At 44.8% G+C, this 14,104-nt stretch overlaps 1 protein-coding gene and 1 non-coding gene across 11 annotated transcripts in view; one reads left to right on the plus strand and one right to left on the minus strand.

The window, feature by feature from the left end:
• The window catches only part of SLC28A1 (solute carrier family 28 member 1), a 68,298-nt gene that overhangs the window by 33,813 nt on the left and 20,381 nt on the right, over positions 1-14,104 (plus strand). For 5 of the 10 annotated variants that reach the window (XM_074354035.1, XM_074354036.1, XM_074354037.1 and 2 more), the window contains 5 exons: positions 1,486-1,611; positions 8,935-9,065; positions 10,125-10,293; positions 10,420-10,617; positions 13,632-13,713. In XM_074354035.1, the coding sequence (XP_074210136.1) occupies positions 1,486-1,611; positions 8,935-9,065; positions 10,125-10,293; positions 10,420-10,617; positions 13,632-13,713 (706 nt within the window). The other 5 variants (XM_074354040.1, XM_074354041.1, XM_074354042.1 and 2 more) reach the window with 4 other exon arrangements.
• On the minus strand, positions 2,578-2,650 carry TRNAA-AGC (transfer RNA alanine (anticodon AGC)). Its single transcript has one exon. It is a non-coding gene; the product is annotated as a tRNA-Ala (tRNA).

The raw sequence follows: 14,104 nt of genomic DNA on the forward strand, positions 1-14,104 counted from the left end.
GGTGACTTGTCCAGGATCCTGGCCCATCTGCCTAACACTTGAGTCACAAAACAACATACTTGCCAAAGTATGCTATATTTCACTGGATAGTTTAGGAAAGTTTGGAGAATATTTGCATCTTCTTTGCTATGATGCAAGTCTGTTGATCTTAAAGGTTTTTTCCCAAGCCAATTAAGACAGATGTGCTCTCAGATAAATTGTCCAAAATCCCTTCATGTTCAAAATGAGGCAAAAGAGAAAAGGATACTGAAATACAAAAGCACTTATTTTACATGAAATGCTGCAAAGTGATCAATGGTTTTTGTTGAGAAAATACAAATCTTAGGTGAATGTCACCTTGGGTGATGTGAAGAGCTCTGAAGTTGAATTAACTTTGGTGTCAAGGTGGGGGGCAGGTCACACCAGCCCCATGGCTTAAACACTTCCTCTCCCCTAAACTTCAGTCTGACATATCCAACTTGACCCTCCACTTGGATATCTAAGGGGTATCTCAAATTTACTAGGCTAAGTCCAAACAAGCAGAACCCTTGATTTCCTCCCTCAACATACCTGCACGTCTCCAAGTCTTTCCCTTCTTGGTAAATGGCAACATCTTGCACAATGTTGTCTAGACAAAAACCGAGGAGTCATACTTTCTTCCTATACTTCCCTTGCTCCTAGCTGTATCCAATCCATCAGCAAGTCCTGCCAGCTCTGCCCCTACATCTCATCTCAGTCTTGCCCTGTTGCCTTTCTTCTCCTTTGCTACGAGTCTCTCACCTGGCACTGTTATCACCTCCTCCCAGCCCTCCCTACGTTCTTGCCCCTACTATCCTTCCTTCACACACTTGCTGGAGTGACCCTTTAAAAGCACAAGTCAGATCATGTGACACCCTATTCAAACCCACTCCTTACCCTGGCTTGCCCACCTGCCTTCCGTCTCCCCCAGCTGTATCCCCATATCATGTAACAGTCTGGAACATAGTAGGTGCTGTAATTATTTATTGAATGAATAAATGGCTCAGGCTTCCCAAGGTGCCCTGAAGTAAATATGCCAGCTAACGCGCCAGCTCCTTTCTTCTTGGCAACCCGCATGGCTTCATTAAAAGCTCAGGCCTGGAGTTACATCTGCTTCTGGCTATCTGCATGAATAGAGGTAATTCTTTGATCTCTGCTCTCCTGGAAAATAAGATGACCATTTCTTTCTCAGAAGGTTGTAAGTAGTGAGTGTGAAGTGCTTAATGGGGTCCCTGGAGGCACTTAACCCAGAGGCAGCATAATCAGGCCAAAAGAAAGGGCTGGGGGTCCTTCTAACCAAGCCAGGGTGACACTGAGGTTCAGAGAGGCTCAGCCAAGTACAGACCATGGTCTTCACCCCACCCCACTCTTCCCCTGGGGTCCCCAGCACTCACTGTGACCTGCCCACTCCCAGGGGGAAGAGGAACACCCCAGGTGCCAGTGCTTGCCTGGCCAGCACTGCTTGCCTGACATCTTTCCCATTTGCAGAATGAGGCCCCTCTACTGATCCGGCCCTACTTGGCAGACATGACACTCTCTGAAATCCACGTTGTCATGACCGGAGGCTACGCCACGATTGCCGGCAGCTTGCTGGGCGCCTACATCTCCTTTGGGGTATGTAGAGCCCTCCTTCTGCTTGCTGAAAACTGAGAACCTGAAATTCACCTTTGTAGGAGCCCCACACAACTCCTGGCCAGAGCAACCAGGGGTCCTCTCCTGTGGGCTGCTGTGATGGTGGGAGGAGAGGCTTCACCTGAGTGAAGTGGGCCAAGTGGGCTGAACTATTTGGGCTTCTCACATGGCCAGTGGGAGCAAAGACTTCCAGTGTTCAGCTTACTGGTATATCGACTATGCACCAGGCAGAGTGCTCGGGCTTTTAATATCCCCATTTTACAGATGAGGAAATTGAGGCACAGAGAACAAGTGAGATGAGATGCCCAAAGCCAGGACTTGAGCCCAGATCTGCCTGGCTCTGAAACTCATACACACAGTCCCTCATCTAGACCATCCCTGGAGATTTATCCTACTCTTCCTGCACCCCCTCTTCCCACCTCCTCTTCTAGACACCCTTTCTGGGCACAAGTCCTTCCTCTACTCCTAAATTTTAACTTGTGCAGCTTTCTGAGCACAATACATTCTAGGTCAAGTTCCAATGATATGATTCGGGCCCTTAAACCAATCACCATACTATTGCATGGCAAGCAGAGATGGATCTTCAGTGTGTCCCCAGCAAAGTGCCTGGTAATAATGTTTGCATTTGTGTGTACTTTCACACGCAAATCTTTAAAGATCTTAAATTTTTTCCTTCACTATAAAAGATTCTTGCTTCTTACAGAAGTTAATAAAGTAAAAAAACCAACTTTATTCCCACAGATAACTGCTTTTCCTAGATTAGAACTGTAGTTCTCAAATTGTTGTCCATCGACCAGACCAGCAGCTCCAGCCTCACCTGGGAACTTGTTAGAAATACAAATTATTTTTTCAATTAATGTATTTTAAATTAATGCTGCTTTCTTGAGGCCATTTTATTTTGTATTGAGGAGGAGTGTGGGTAATTAGGTTTGTTTATTTATTTATTAATGGAGGTACTGGGGATTGAACCCAGGACCTTGTGCATGCTAAGCACACACTCTACCACTGAGCTATACCCTCCCCACATAGAGAAACAAATTCTTGGGTCCCTCCCCAAACCTGCTGAATCAGAACCACGAGGGATGAGGCCCAAGATCCTGTATTGTAACATGCTTCCAGATGATTCTGATACTCACTCGATTTGAGAACTACTGACTTAAAATATGTCATTCCAGATATTTCTGTGTAAATAGTCATTTAAGTATATACCAGAAAGCACACACACTTGCTTTCTTTTCTTTTTCTGGTGGGTGTGGGGTAATTACGTTTGTTTGTTGGTTTGTTTTTGGAGGAGGTACTGGGAATTGAACCCAGAACCTCATGCATGCTAAGCATGTGCTCTACTGCTTGAGCTATACTCTCCCCTCTCTTTTTTTTTATTAAAGATGAGGTAATTCTATCCATACTTTTCTGCAACTTGCCTTTTTCTTGTAAAATTCTGTGTATGAAATGAAATCCAGAAGTGTAAAGGAAAAAGCTAACAGAACTGACTGATAAAAATGAAAAACCTCTGAATGGTGAGAAAAGTCACAATTTTTTAAAAGTTTAATGATTGATCAGGAGAAAATAGTTCCTACATTATAAGCAGATACTCAAGTTCACTGATAGTCAAAGAAATAAAACAATAATAACATGTGTCTTCTAAAAGATATGCAACATTGTACATGCCTCTAAACAGCAAGGCTGTGAGGTATTCATATTCTATTTTTTTCTAATTCTTTTTTTTTTCAACTGAAGTATAGTCAGTTACAATGTGTCAATTTCTGGTGTACAGCATAATGTCCCAGTCATGAATATATACACATATATTCATTTTCATTAAAGGTTATTACAAGATATTGAATATATTTCCCTGTGCTATAAAGAAGAAATTTATTTTTAATCTATTTTTATATATAGTGGTCAACATTTGCAAATCTCATACTCTCAAATTTATCCCTTCCCATCCACTTTCCCCCGGTAACTATAAGATTGTTTACTATGTCTGCGAGTCTGCTTCTGTTTTGTAGATGAGTTCATTAATGTCCTCCTTTTTCTTTCTTTCTTTTTTTTTTTTTAAGATTCCACATATGAGTGATATCACATGGTATTTTTCTTTCTCTTTCTGGCTTACTTCACTTAGAATGATGATCTCCAGATCCATCTATGTTGCTGCAAATGGCATTATTTTATTATTTTTTATCACTGAGTAGTATTCCAATGTATAAATATACAACTTCTTTACCCAGTCATCTGTCGATGGACATTTAGGTTGCTTCCATGTCTTGGCTATTATATATAGTGCTGCTGTGAACATTGGGGTGCATGTATCTTTTCAAATTAGAGTTCCCTCCAGATATATACCCAGGAATGGGATTGCTGGATCAAATGGTGAGTCTATTTTTAGTTTTTTGAGGAGCCTCCATACCATTTTCCATAATTGCTGCACCAAACTACCTTCCCACCAGCAGTTTAGGAGGGCTCCCTTTTCTCCAAACCCTCTCCAGCATTTATCATTTGTGGACTTTTGAATGATGGCCATTCTGAGTGGCGTGAGGTGATACCGCATTGTATTTATTTTATTTCTCTGATAATTAGCAATATTTTCATGTGCCTATTGGCCATTTGTATTTCTTCATTGGGAAATTGCTTGTTTAAGTCTTCTGCTTATTTTTGAATTGGGTTTTTTTTGTTGTTATTAAGTATGAGTGTTTATATATTCTGGAAATTAAACTTTTTTCAGTCACATCATTTGCAAAAATTCGTATGTTCTTGATGGGAGTACAATTTGCTCTAAACTTTTTGAAGAACACCTATCAGTCAACTTAAGACTACTCCTTCCCTTTGATCCAGTTTAGGAATATTATGATACAGAAATATTTTCTTAAGTGGTCAAAAGATGCAAAATTCCAACATTATTTGTGATATTAAAAAAAAACACAAAACAATGTAAATGTAAAGCTGTAAGCTCATCCATGCAATGCACTGTAACTCAGTGCGGATTTGGAGGAAAGCAGCCTGCCTTCACTGCACCTAGTCTCCCCTGACGCTGTGCATGATGCTGCGGATGACAGAGTGACCCACACTGTCCCCTTCTCAGGACCCAAATTCCACCTGTCTTTCTCATCTCTGTCCCTGGGGCTGGCCTAGGGGATGAGCAAATCTGCCTCTCAGTCCCTTCTTCCCTCAGGACACCTGGCCACACCAGGAGGCTCAGTTCCACGTGCTCACAGAGCTGTCTGGGCAGAGCAGCTGCTGCGTGACTTTTCAGAAAGTCCCCTTGTGCTCCAGGGCTTTGTCTTCTTGGCCTGGCACACTCACATCTAGAATTTTAGAGATTATCTAGGTTCATATCTTGTCTCACCAAGGCCTAGGAAGGGCCCATCAGAACCCCCCAACAAAGACACCTCACCACCAATTGATTTGGGAAGGAATTTGATGTTTCAAAAATGGGAACTCTGAACTTTGTTCCTGAAATTTTTTTCATGGCGGTGTACTGGGGGAGATGTTGCCCTACTATTTGAGGGGTTGGGGGCAGATTTAGGGTTTTTAAATGTCTTAACTTTGCTCTGCATCCCACAGCCAGTTGGAAGAATGGTATTCTTTCTACTGCATGTGCGTTGCTGCCATTACTTAAGACTAAAATACTGGAAGAACTCTCCCTTTTTCACAGGCTGCCTTACAATTCAGACTCCTTTCTTTCCCTTTCCCAGGCCAGCGTCCAGGCCCAGCCCCAGGCAGTCAGGCCTCCCCCTGAAGGGGCCGGGGTACCCACTGCCCTTTAGCTCTATAGAATGTGCCGCCAGCATCGGCCACGTGGCTGTGGGTCTCCATCCATAGCCTCTGGCACGGAAGCCCCAGGCTACCACCATAGCTAGCCAAAAGTGAAGGGCACCCAGCCTACCATTCTTCCTTCCCGCCTCTGGATGGGCCCCCAGTCCTGTAACAGAAAAGCCCTCTTCTGCCCCCACCTGGCTCTTGGCTGCCACTGCAGCAGACCCAGGGCTTCCTCCCACTCTCTCCTCCTCGAAGCAATCCCTCGCTGTGTCCTTGGCTCTGCCTTTAAGCCCTGAATTCCAGAGAGATCCCCCTTACTCTCTACTCCTTTCTCTTTGTTGCTCAACTTTTGGCTCCCTCTGCCCTGTGCCCCTCCTTCTGCTAAAATATGGATGTTTCTAGACCTGAGCTGTTTGACCCAGTAGCCACTGGCTATTTGAGCACTTGGAGTACGGCCAGTCTGAAATGAGAGCTGCTGTGAGACAGTATGAAAAGACAATTACTATATTTTATTCATAAGTTTTATATTGATTACATGGGTAGAAGGATAATATTTTGGATATATGGGGTTAAATAAAACACATTATCAAAATTAATTTCATGTTTCTTTTTATGTTTTAATTAGCTGCTAGACAATTTAAATCACAGGTTATTTTATATGTGTCAGACAACACTGGTCTAGACCTTCTCCCTGGTCTGAAGTCCCAAGGGTCACTTGACTGAATACTTTCACTGAGACCTCCACATACATGTCCCTTTTCAGCATTTCCCCCAAAAGCTCTACGGCAGGCACTAACTCTCTCTGCTCACCCCGGACACTGGCCTCTCTACCCAGCCCTTTGGTTCAGGACCACTGTGAAAGGGGATCCAGATGTGTGCCTTGGGCTGTGAACACAGGCTGGGTTGACAGGTGGCCACAATCAATTGTGCAAGACTGGGAGCCCCTGGGACAGTCTGTGAAGTCCCAGGCAGGGCCACGTGAGAGTCAACTACATGCTTAGTTTCCACATCTATAAAATGGGTAGAATTGCTGCCCACCTTGCAGCAGTTTAAGAATTGAATGCAATAATAGACAGAAAACACCTAAGACATGGTCATTGTTCTTCTGACATATTAAGGAAATCCATCTTTCTGAAACTAGCCCATTTTATGCTTTGTAATTGTCTGATTTATTTCCTTTCTCAGTAAAGATCATTTTGAAAATTGAAGTGGAGAGCTCATACCCTCTATCCCTCTTTTTTTAATTTAATTTAATTTAATTTCTTTATTTATTGAAGTAGAGTAAGTTAACAATGTGTCAGTTTCTGGTGTACAGCATAATGTTTCAATCATATATGTACATACATATATTCGTTTTCATACTCTTTTTCATTATAGTTTACTACAAGATGTTGAATATAGTTCCCTGTGCTATACAGAAGAAACTTGTTGTTTATCTGTTTTATATATAGTAGTTAATATCTGCAAGTTTTGAACTCCCAATTTATCCCTTCCCACCTCCTTTCCCCCCTGGTAACCGTAAGTTTGTTTTCTGTGTCTCCCTCTATCCCTCTTCACATAGGACACCTTTGAGTAGAGAGAGGAGGGTCTTGGGCAGGAGTGGGCCCTGAGAGGCTGGGACAGAAGGCATTCCTGACCCAGTGCCTGGAGGAAGGGCTGGGGGATGTCCCGGCACTGAGAGTAGCTAGCAGCAGGGAAGCCGCGTGTGGGCTGACCCTGTGTCCCAGGGAGCCCTGCCTGTGCAGGACTCAGCCCTGTCCAAGATGAGCGGGAGATGACCACCTGGGGCATCTGAAGCGGTGGCCACGAATGGCCCACTCAATGGGCAGTGTCCAGAGATGTGACAACCGCAGGGTGTATTCCCCACTGGAAGCTGACTTGACAAACCAGATGTAACCTTCAAGCTGGAGGAAAGGGGAGAGTCCTGGCTGGTGAAGGGAAAACCCCAGATTCCAGGTATGGCATCATGCCCACTGGAACTTGGCACCTGAGAAGGAGGCCAGTGACGTCCCGAAGCCCAGCCCGGAAAGCCCAGAGAGGACACCTGCATGAGGCTGGCCATCCCCTCAAGGAGCAGAGCCTGTGCACCCAGTGCCAGTGATGGGGGTGTGCGGGAGGTGGGTGCTGATGCTGTACACGTCTTAAGGGGTTTCGCCTTCCATTGAAAGGAAACAAAAGGGCTTTAAAAGAAGAAGAAGAAGGATATTACCTGGGTTTCAGAGGGTCTCCCAGGTATGGTTCCTCATCAGCAGTTCCTGGTACTTCCGTGGGCTTCTTTGGCCCTCTGCTTTTATAAGCCTGAACATGTAGCTTAAACTCCCCTCCTGACCTTTTTTCCTTTTTATCTAAAATTTAAGAACTGCAGTTGATTTATTATAAATTTTAAGAAGAATAAGTCTATTTTACTTTTCTGTTTATGAAAGCAATATATATCACTGTGGACATTTAGAAATAGACAAAAAGGCCAAAAGAACAGAAAATCACTCTGGCCCTGGCAGCCAGGAACAGACAATTGGTTGCCATTCTGGTGTGTTTCTTTCTGATCTTCTTTTTATGCATAGTTGTGGGGTTTGTTTTTTCTCCACCATTGTGGTTACGCTCTGTGTGCAAGTTTGTGGGCATTTCTCCACGTTATTGTGAAGCCTTGGTAACCATCATTTTTGATGGCAGCTTGACAATGCTTAGCCATCCCCCATTGTTAGATGTTTGGGTTGGACCTAATTTTCCCATTTGGTAAATAACACAGTGGTGAAGAGTGTCCCATCTCTATGAAGAGAACAGGGAAGCAAAGGGTTTGGGATCACAGCGAGGATACAAATTCAGGAAGGGAGATTCCCAGGGGCTCTGGTTGCTTCATCTTGTTGGGAAGGGCTCCTACCGCGTGGCTCCAGAAGACAGACTCAGGGCCAAAAGCTGGCTGTTGAAGGAGGCAGGTTTCCTTAGAAACAGCTCTCTGACCATGGGAGTGGATGATGGGCTTCCTTGAAGTGGTGAGTTCCCTCTCACAGTAAGGATTCAAGGAGGGATCTTATAGAGGTAGGACATTCCTTCACTCCCAGGTCAAATTAGCTCACATCTTGAATCTGTCCCAACTCTCAGATTCTGTGAGCTTTGTCTGAAACCATCACAAAGCCTTCGGCCAATGATGAATCAGCCCTCAGATTAGTAGTCAGCCTAGAAGAGAAGGAAGAACCTTGAACTTGGAGCCCAAAGACATGATAAGTCTAACTGCTTCTCTTCTGTTATTTTGGGCAAGTCATTCTTAACCCTTTGGAACCTCAGTTTCCTTGTCTGTCAAATGGGTTAATAATCCTTGCCCTGCCTGATTTACAGAAGTGCTGGGGGTAAAATATGAGATTCTGTGCATACAGCCTGTGACCCTCTACACATAAAAGGTATTATTATTATCAATAGTGATGCTGGAAGTACCAACAATGATGACGTACCAGTGGGGTAGAGTACCATGTTCTCCTGCTGCCCTGAGCTGCACCTCTTGGCCTCCACATTTCCTGACTTGTCTCTCTATAACCCTCTTTCTCATTCTTGCAGATCGATGCTGCCTCCTTAATTGCTGCCTCCGTGATGGCTGCTCCTTGTGCTTTAGCCCTCTCCAAGCTGGTCTACCCAGAGGTGGAGGAGTCCAAGTTTAGGAGTGAGGAAGGAGTGAAACTGACCTATGGGTGAGCAGCAGGAGGGCCTGCAGAGCGGGGAGTGGGGTGGGGGTGGGGACTGGAGCAGAGCAGGGGCAACAGCAGGTCCTGTTTTCTCTGCCCATCGCTGTCTTCCACCAAGCCCAGCCCACCTCTCTTTGCTCACTGCCCTGGTTGAGGCTTCCCTTGAGAAAATGTAGGCTCCAGTTCTCACATCTTATTTTCCAGTCTCTGACCAGCAGGAAACATGGACTAGTCAAGGCATGGGAGAGTGGCCTGGTTCTTGGGGATATGCCTGGTGTGTGTGTGTGTGTGTGTGTGTGTGTGTGTGTTTTGAGGAGGGTCGTGAAAAGGCTCCATGCCACCTTCTCTACATGCCTTGAGCTCTACCCCCCCCAGTGTCAATCACACATTAATACAGTGAGTGCCTCCCTTGATTTCACTCACTTCCTAGCATCTCTTCGTCATAGAGTGAGCAACCTTTGTGTAACATTTAATCCTTAAAAAATGTCAAAAGACACCACTTTTGACAAATGTGCTTGGGGATAGAATAGCAGCCCTAACCTCACAACTTCCTGAAAGTCCAGAGCAGCACTGCCCTAGAGAAATATAATGAGTCACATCTATAAGTTAAAATTTTCTAGTAACCGTCTTAAAAAAGTACAGAGAAACAGGTGATTTTAAGAAAATGTTTCATTTATCTCAATATATCCAAAATATTGTCATTTTAACATGTAATCAATGTAAAAAAACATTAATAAGATATTTCACATTCTTTTTTTTTTTTTGTACTAAATCTCTGAAATCTGGTGTGTATACTTGCAACATTTCTCAATTCTGATCAGCCTTCTTTCAAGTGCTCAAAAGTCACATGTGGCTAATGGTTTCCATCTTGGACAGCGTATATTCCCAAAGTCTGGGCCTTATCCTAGTGGTAGGACCAGCCCCTTTCTCTCTCCCTTCTCAGAGGAAAAACAAGGACCAGTGGTTCTGAAATGCTTTGTCCAAGTTTCCTCTTTGAGTCTGTTTGGGGAGCCCTGCTGTTTGTGGGTAAAGGCCAGTAACGATGGCTCTTGATCCCATCAACAGAGATGCTCAAAACCTTTTAGAAGCAGCTAGCAATGGGGCCGCCCTGTCTGTGAAGGTCGTGACCAACATCATAGCCAACCTGATCGCCTTCCTGGCTGTGCTGGCCTTCATCAACGCTGCCCTCTCCTGGCTGGGAGAAATGGTGGACGTCCAAGGTCTCAGCTTCCAGGTGCAGTTCTGGCTGCCCACTCAGCCTGTGGAGGGGGTGGCCCTGGTCAGTGGGTGACAGTGGGTGGATGCCCACAGAGTCCAGGCTGACCGTGGTCCCAGCAATTCCTCTTGCCTTGTGCCTCAGCTCATCTGCTCCTACATCCTGCGGCCTGTGGCTTTCTTGATGGGCGTGGCCTGGGAGGACTGCTCCGTGGTGGCTGAGCTGCTGGGGGTGAAGCTGTTTCTAAATGAGTTTGTGGCCTATCAGGAGCTCTCTGAGTACAAGCAGCGCCGCCTCGCGGGGGCCGAGGAGTGGGTCGGCTCCAGGAAGCAATGGATCTCTGTGAGTGTCCCGTCCCTGTCCCCTCCCTGGGGCAGGGAGTAATGCGGCTGCTCCCGAGAGCCCTGGGGCTGGGCTAAGACACAATGAGGTGGCGCTTGGCCTCCCACATCCTACTGCCCTGGGCCACACAATGGCTCAGGTTTCACTGCCATCTTTCTCAAGGCCTTTAGGAGGCTGAGGTGCGGGGACCTGCCTGTTGGAGGTAGCTGAGCTCTACCTGTAGATGGGCCACCATCCCATGTGCCCTTGTCCAGCCGCTGCACCTTCCTCTTCTGTTGGAAAACCAGTGTGACACCTGCCCGCAAAGAAACGGATGTGAGCATCCAGTGAGCTTAGTAAGAGAGGGAAACAGGGAGACCTCACCACCACATTCACCATCAGCATATTAGATTCAGCTTAGGGATTGGTTCATTCTGTTAAGATTTATTTTTAATAACTATAAAACTTTCTAAAATGAAACTTTCTCAAAGAATATCAGCTGTATATAACATGATTAAGAATGAAAAAAATCACCCTTTATCTCACTATCCCAAAATAACATCTATTATAATATATAATTAATTATAACTAATTATATTATAATAAATATAATTATATAATATGTAATTCCATTATTTGGCTATCATACACAATGCTGAAGTGAATAGCTTTTTGTGTGTCTGTGTGTGAATAACATTTTGCACAGAAACTTTTCCCTCCTCGGATCATTTCCTCCGGAGCTTTCCCAGATGTGGGATGACTGAATCACATGGCACGAATCCCCGAGCGGTTGCTGCCAGTAACTTTCCCAAAGGGTCTTAGCAACTGAAACTGCCCCAGCTGTGCCTGTGAGCATTGATTTTATCATACACTGAACAGGGCTGAGTAGCCTTTTTAAAAAATAAAAAAGTTTTGCTACTTTAATGGGCAAATAATAGCTCATTGTTTTAATTTTTGTTTCCTGGGTTACTAGGAATTTTGAACTGAATTTGTGTTTCCTGGGTTGCTAGAAACTTTGAACATGAAATATTTTTTCTTGCCTTTTTTTTTTAATGGCGGTACTGGGGATTGAACCTGGGACCTCATGCATGCTAAGCATGCACCCTACCACAGAGCTATATCCACCCTCCTTTTCTTGCTTTTTAAATTATTTTTTTAATTGTAAAGGAATGTGCTCTTTAGTTTAAAAAAAAAGTTGGTATGGAGTAAAAAGCCCAGGTTTCCCCTCACTCCTCATCCTCAGCTCCACTCTCCACTCCTCTAGAGATAACGGGTGATATGCTCCTCCAGGATCTTTTTACACGAACTTCATTCCTTCAGCAAGTATTTCTTGAGACCTCTGAGGTGCCAGGCACTCTGCTAGGCACCAGGGATAAAAAGGAGAACTAGACAGACATCGTCCCTAGTATCATAGAACTTACATCTAGTGAAAGACACAAGAAAAGCATAAGAAAGCAAAGGAATAAAAAATTTTAAAACACAATTTGTGGTAAGTTCTACAATGGAAAGAAGAGGAAACAGGGAGGGGTCTTCCTTGACTGGGCTGGTCAGACAAGTCCTCCCTGAGGGGTGGTAAAAGGGGCCAGGAGAAGTTGGAAAGAGCATTCCAAGCCAAGAAAGAGACACAGGCAAAGGCCCTGAGATTGAAAAGCACTTGTTTGGAGAACTGAGAGAAATGAGGTTAGAACAGGTGGTAATTGTAGGAGAGTGGCACAGGCCACGGAGCAGTAGGAAGTTACTGAAGATTTGACAGTCTACATTCTAAGATTACTTGAGCTACTGTCTTGAGGGTGATTATAGACGAGCAAGCAGAATGCAGGTACCTTAATATTTTTCCATCAATTTGTAAAAGCTCTGTATGTTATAAAGAAATTAACCCTTTTCTGTTATATTTTCTATATATATTTTTCCTAGTCTTTTTCCCTTTTGTTCTGTATTTAGGGGTTTTTCTTTTAAGACAAAATTTACACCAAATCTTTGCCTTTGTGATTTCTTCTATTATTTCTTATCTTAGAAAGTTATCTCCATTCCAAAAACCTGGTAAGTGTTAAATTCCTGAAACAATATGGTAGCTAAAAGTATGAGCTTTGGAGCCAGATAAAACTGAATTCAAATTCTGACACAGCTGCCTTTTTGCTGTGTGAACTTTCTCAGTTACTTAACCTCTTTGAGCCTCAGTTTGCTCCTCTCGAAAATAAAGGTAATACTATTACTTTGTAACTATGATAATTACTGTCCTATATTTTCTGTTATTTGATGTTTATTTGTTTCAATAATCTAGATTTAATTTTATATGATGTGAGATCTGGGTCTAAGCCATTCCCCCCCCCCAAATTGTTTCATTTTGGCTCTTAACCCTTATTTCTGAGAAGTTAAACAACTGTTCAGAGCAAAAGGGAAGGAAAATTACCTTGCTTAAGTACGCTCTCTATGCCTGGTACCTCCTATACATTATATGACCTTTATGGCAGTCCTTTCAGGCAGGTACTATTATTTCCACATTCCGGATGCAGAAACTAAAACTTAGGAGACTATGGACTTGCTCCACCTGAAAATAGGCTGTAACAAGCCCAGGTTGATTGGGCTCCGAATCCCACACTTCCTTCACTGGGCCGCAGTCCCTCTCTGGGCATGATAGCACCCTCCGAGGGCCTCAGCCTGAGTGCATTCGCAGTGAGCAGAAGCCCAGGACAGCAGCATTCAGGGAAGGGCCCTTCACCCACGTGCCCCCAGGTACAGAGCTTAGGAGGGCCCAACTGAGGATTGAGCCAGCCTGAATCATACCCAGAAGGCTGGTCATTAAGATAAGATGATTCATGGGTGGATGGGAAGGGGGCTATGTTTGTGAGGGGGTGCAGCTTGAGTTGACTTAGAGATGGGTGTGCAAGGCCTGGAAAGGGGGCGGCATCGAGCGCATCAAAGGTCAGAGACACAAAGGAGTTGAGGGAAATTTAAGGCCAGGGAGCCGGGTGGTGAGGGGGTGCTCCCGGTACCTCTGAGGGAAGCCCCTCCCCACTCATCTTCTGTATTCTCAGGTCAGAGCAGAAACCCTCACAACGTTTGCCCTCTGTGGATTTGCCAACTTCAGCTCCATTGGGATCATGCTGGGAGGCCTGAGTGAGTCCAGTGGGTCCCTGGTATCCTGGAGGGTCAGGGATGGATTCCAGTCTTGGCTCTGAGACAACTTCCTGAGGGTCTGCAGGCCTCAGCTCTCCCATTAGTCTAAGACAGGGCCTGAACAAGATGACCATAGAGCTTCCCCACTTCAACCTAGCCCTAGAATTTCATGATTTCTCTGCTGCTGGTGTGGCCCAGGAGGTCTTCACCTTGGCCTTGAGGGCCAAGCCTGGCTTAGGGCTCTGGAGAGGGATGGGAGATGTGGTGGTGGCCTGTCTCCTGAGGCTTTGGTCTCCAGTGCTCACACCCACAATGGACAGGCAGGCCCGGTGGGGCCTAGGGAAGAAGGCTCTGCACAGCTCTCAGCTCTTTTCAAGAAACATTTCCACCC

This window comes from Camelus bactrianus, chromosome 27, assembly GCF_048773025.1.
Source record: "Camelus bactrianus isolate YW-2024 breed Bactrian camel chromosome 27, ASM4877302v1, whole genome shotgun sequence".
NCBI classification, from domain to species: Eukaryota; Metazoa; Chordata; class Mammalia; order Artiodactyla; family Camelidae; genus Camelus; species Camelus bactrianus.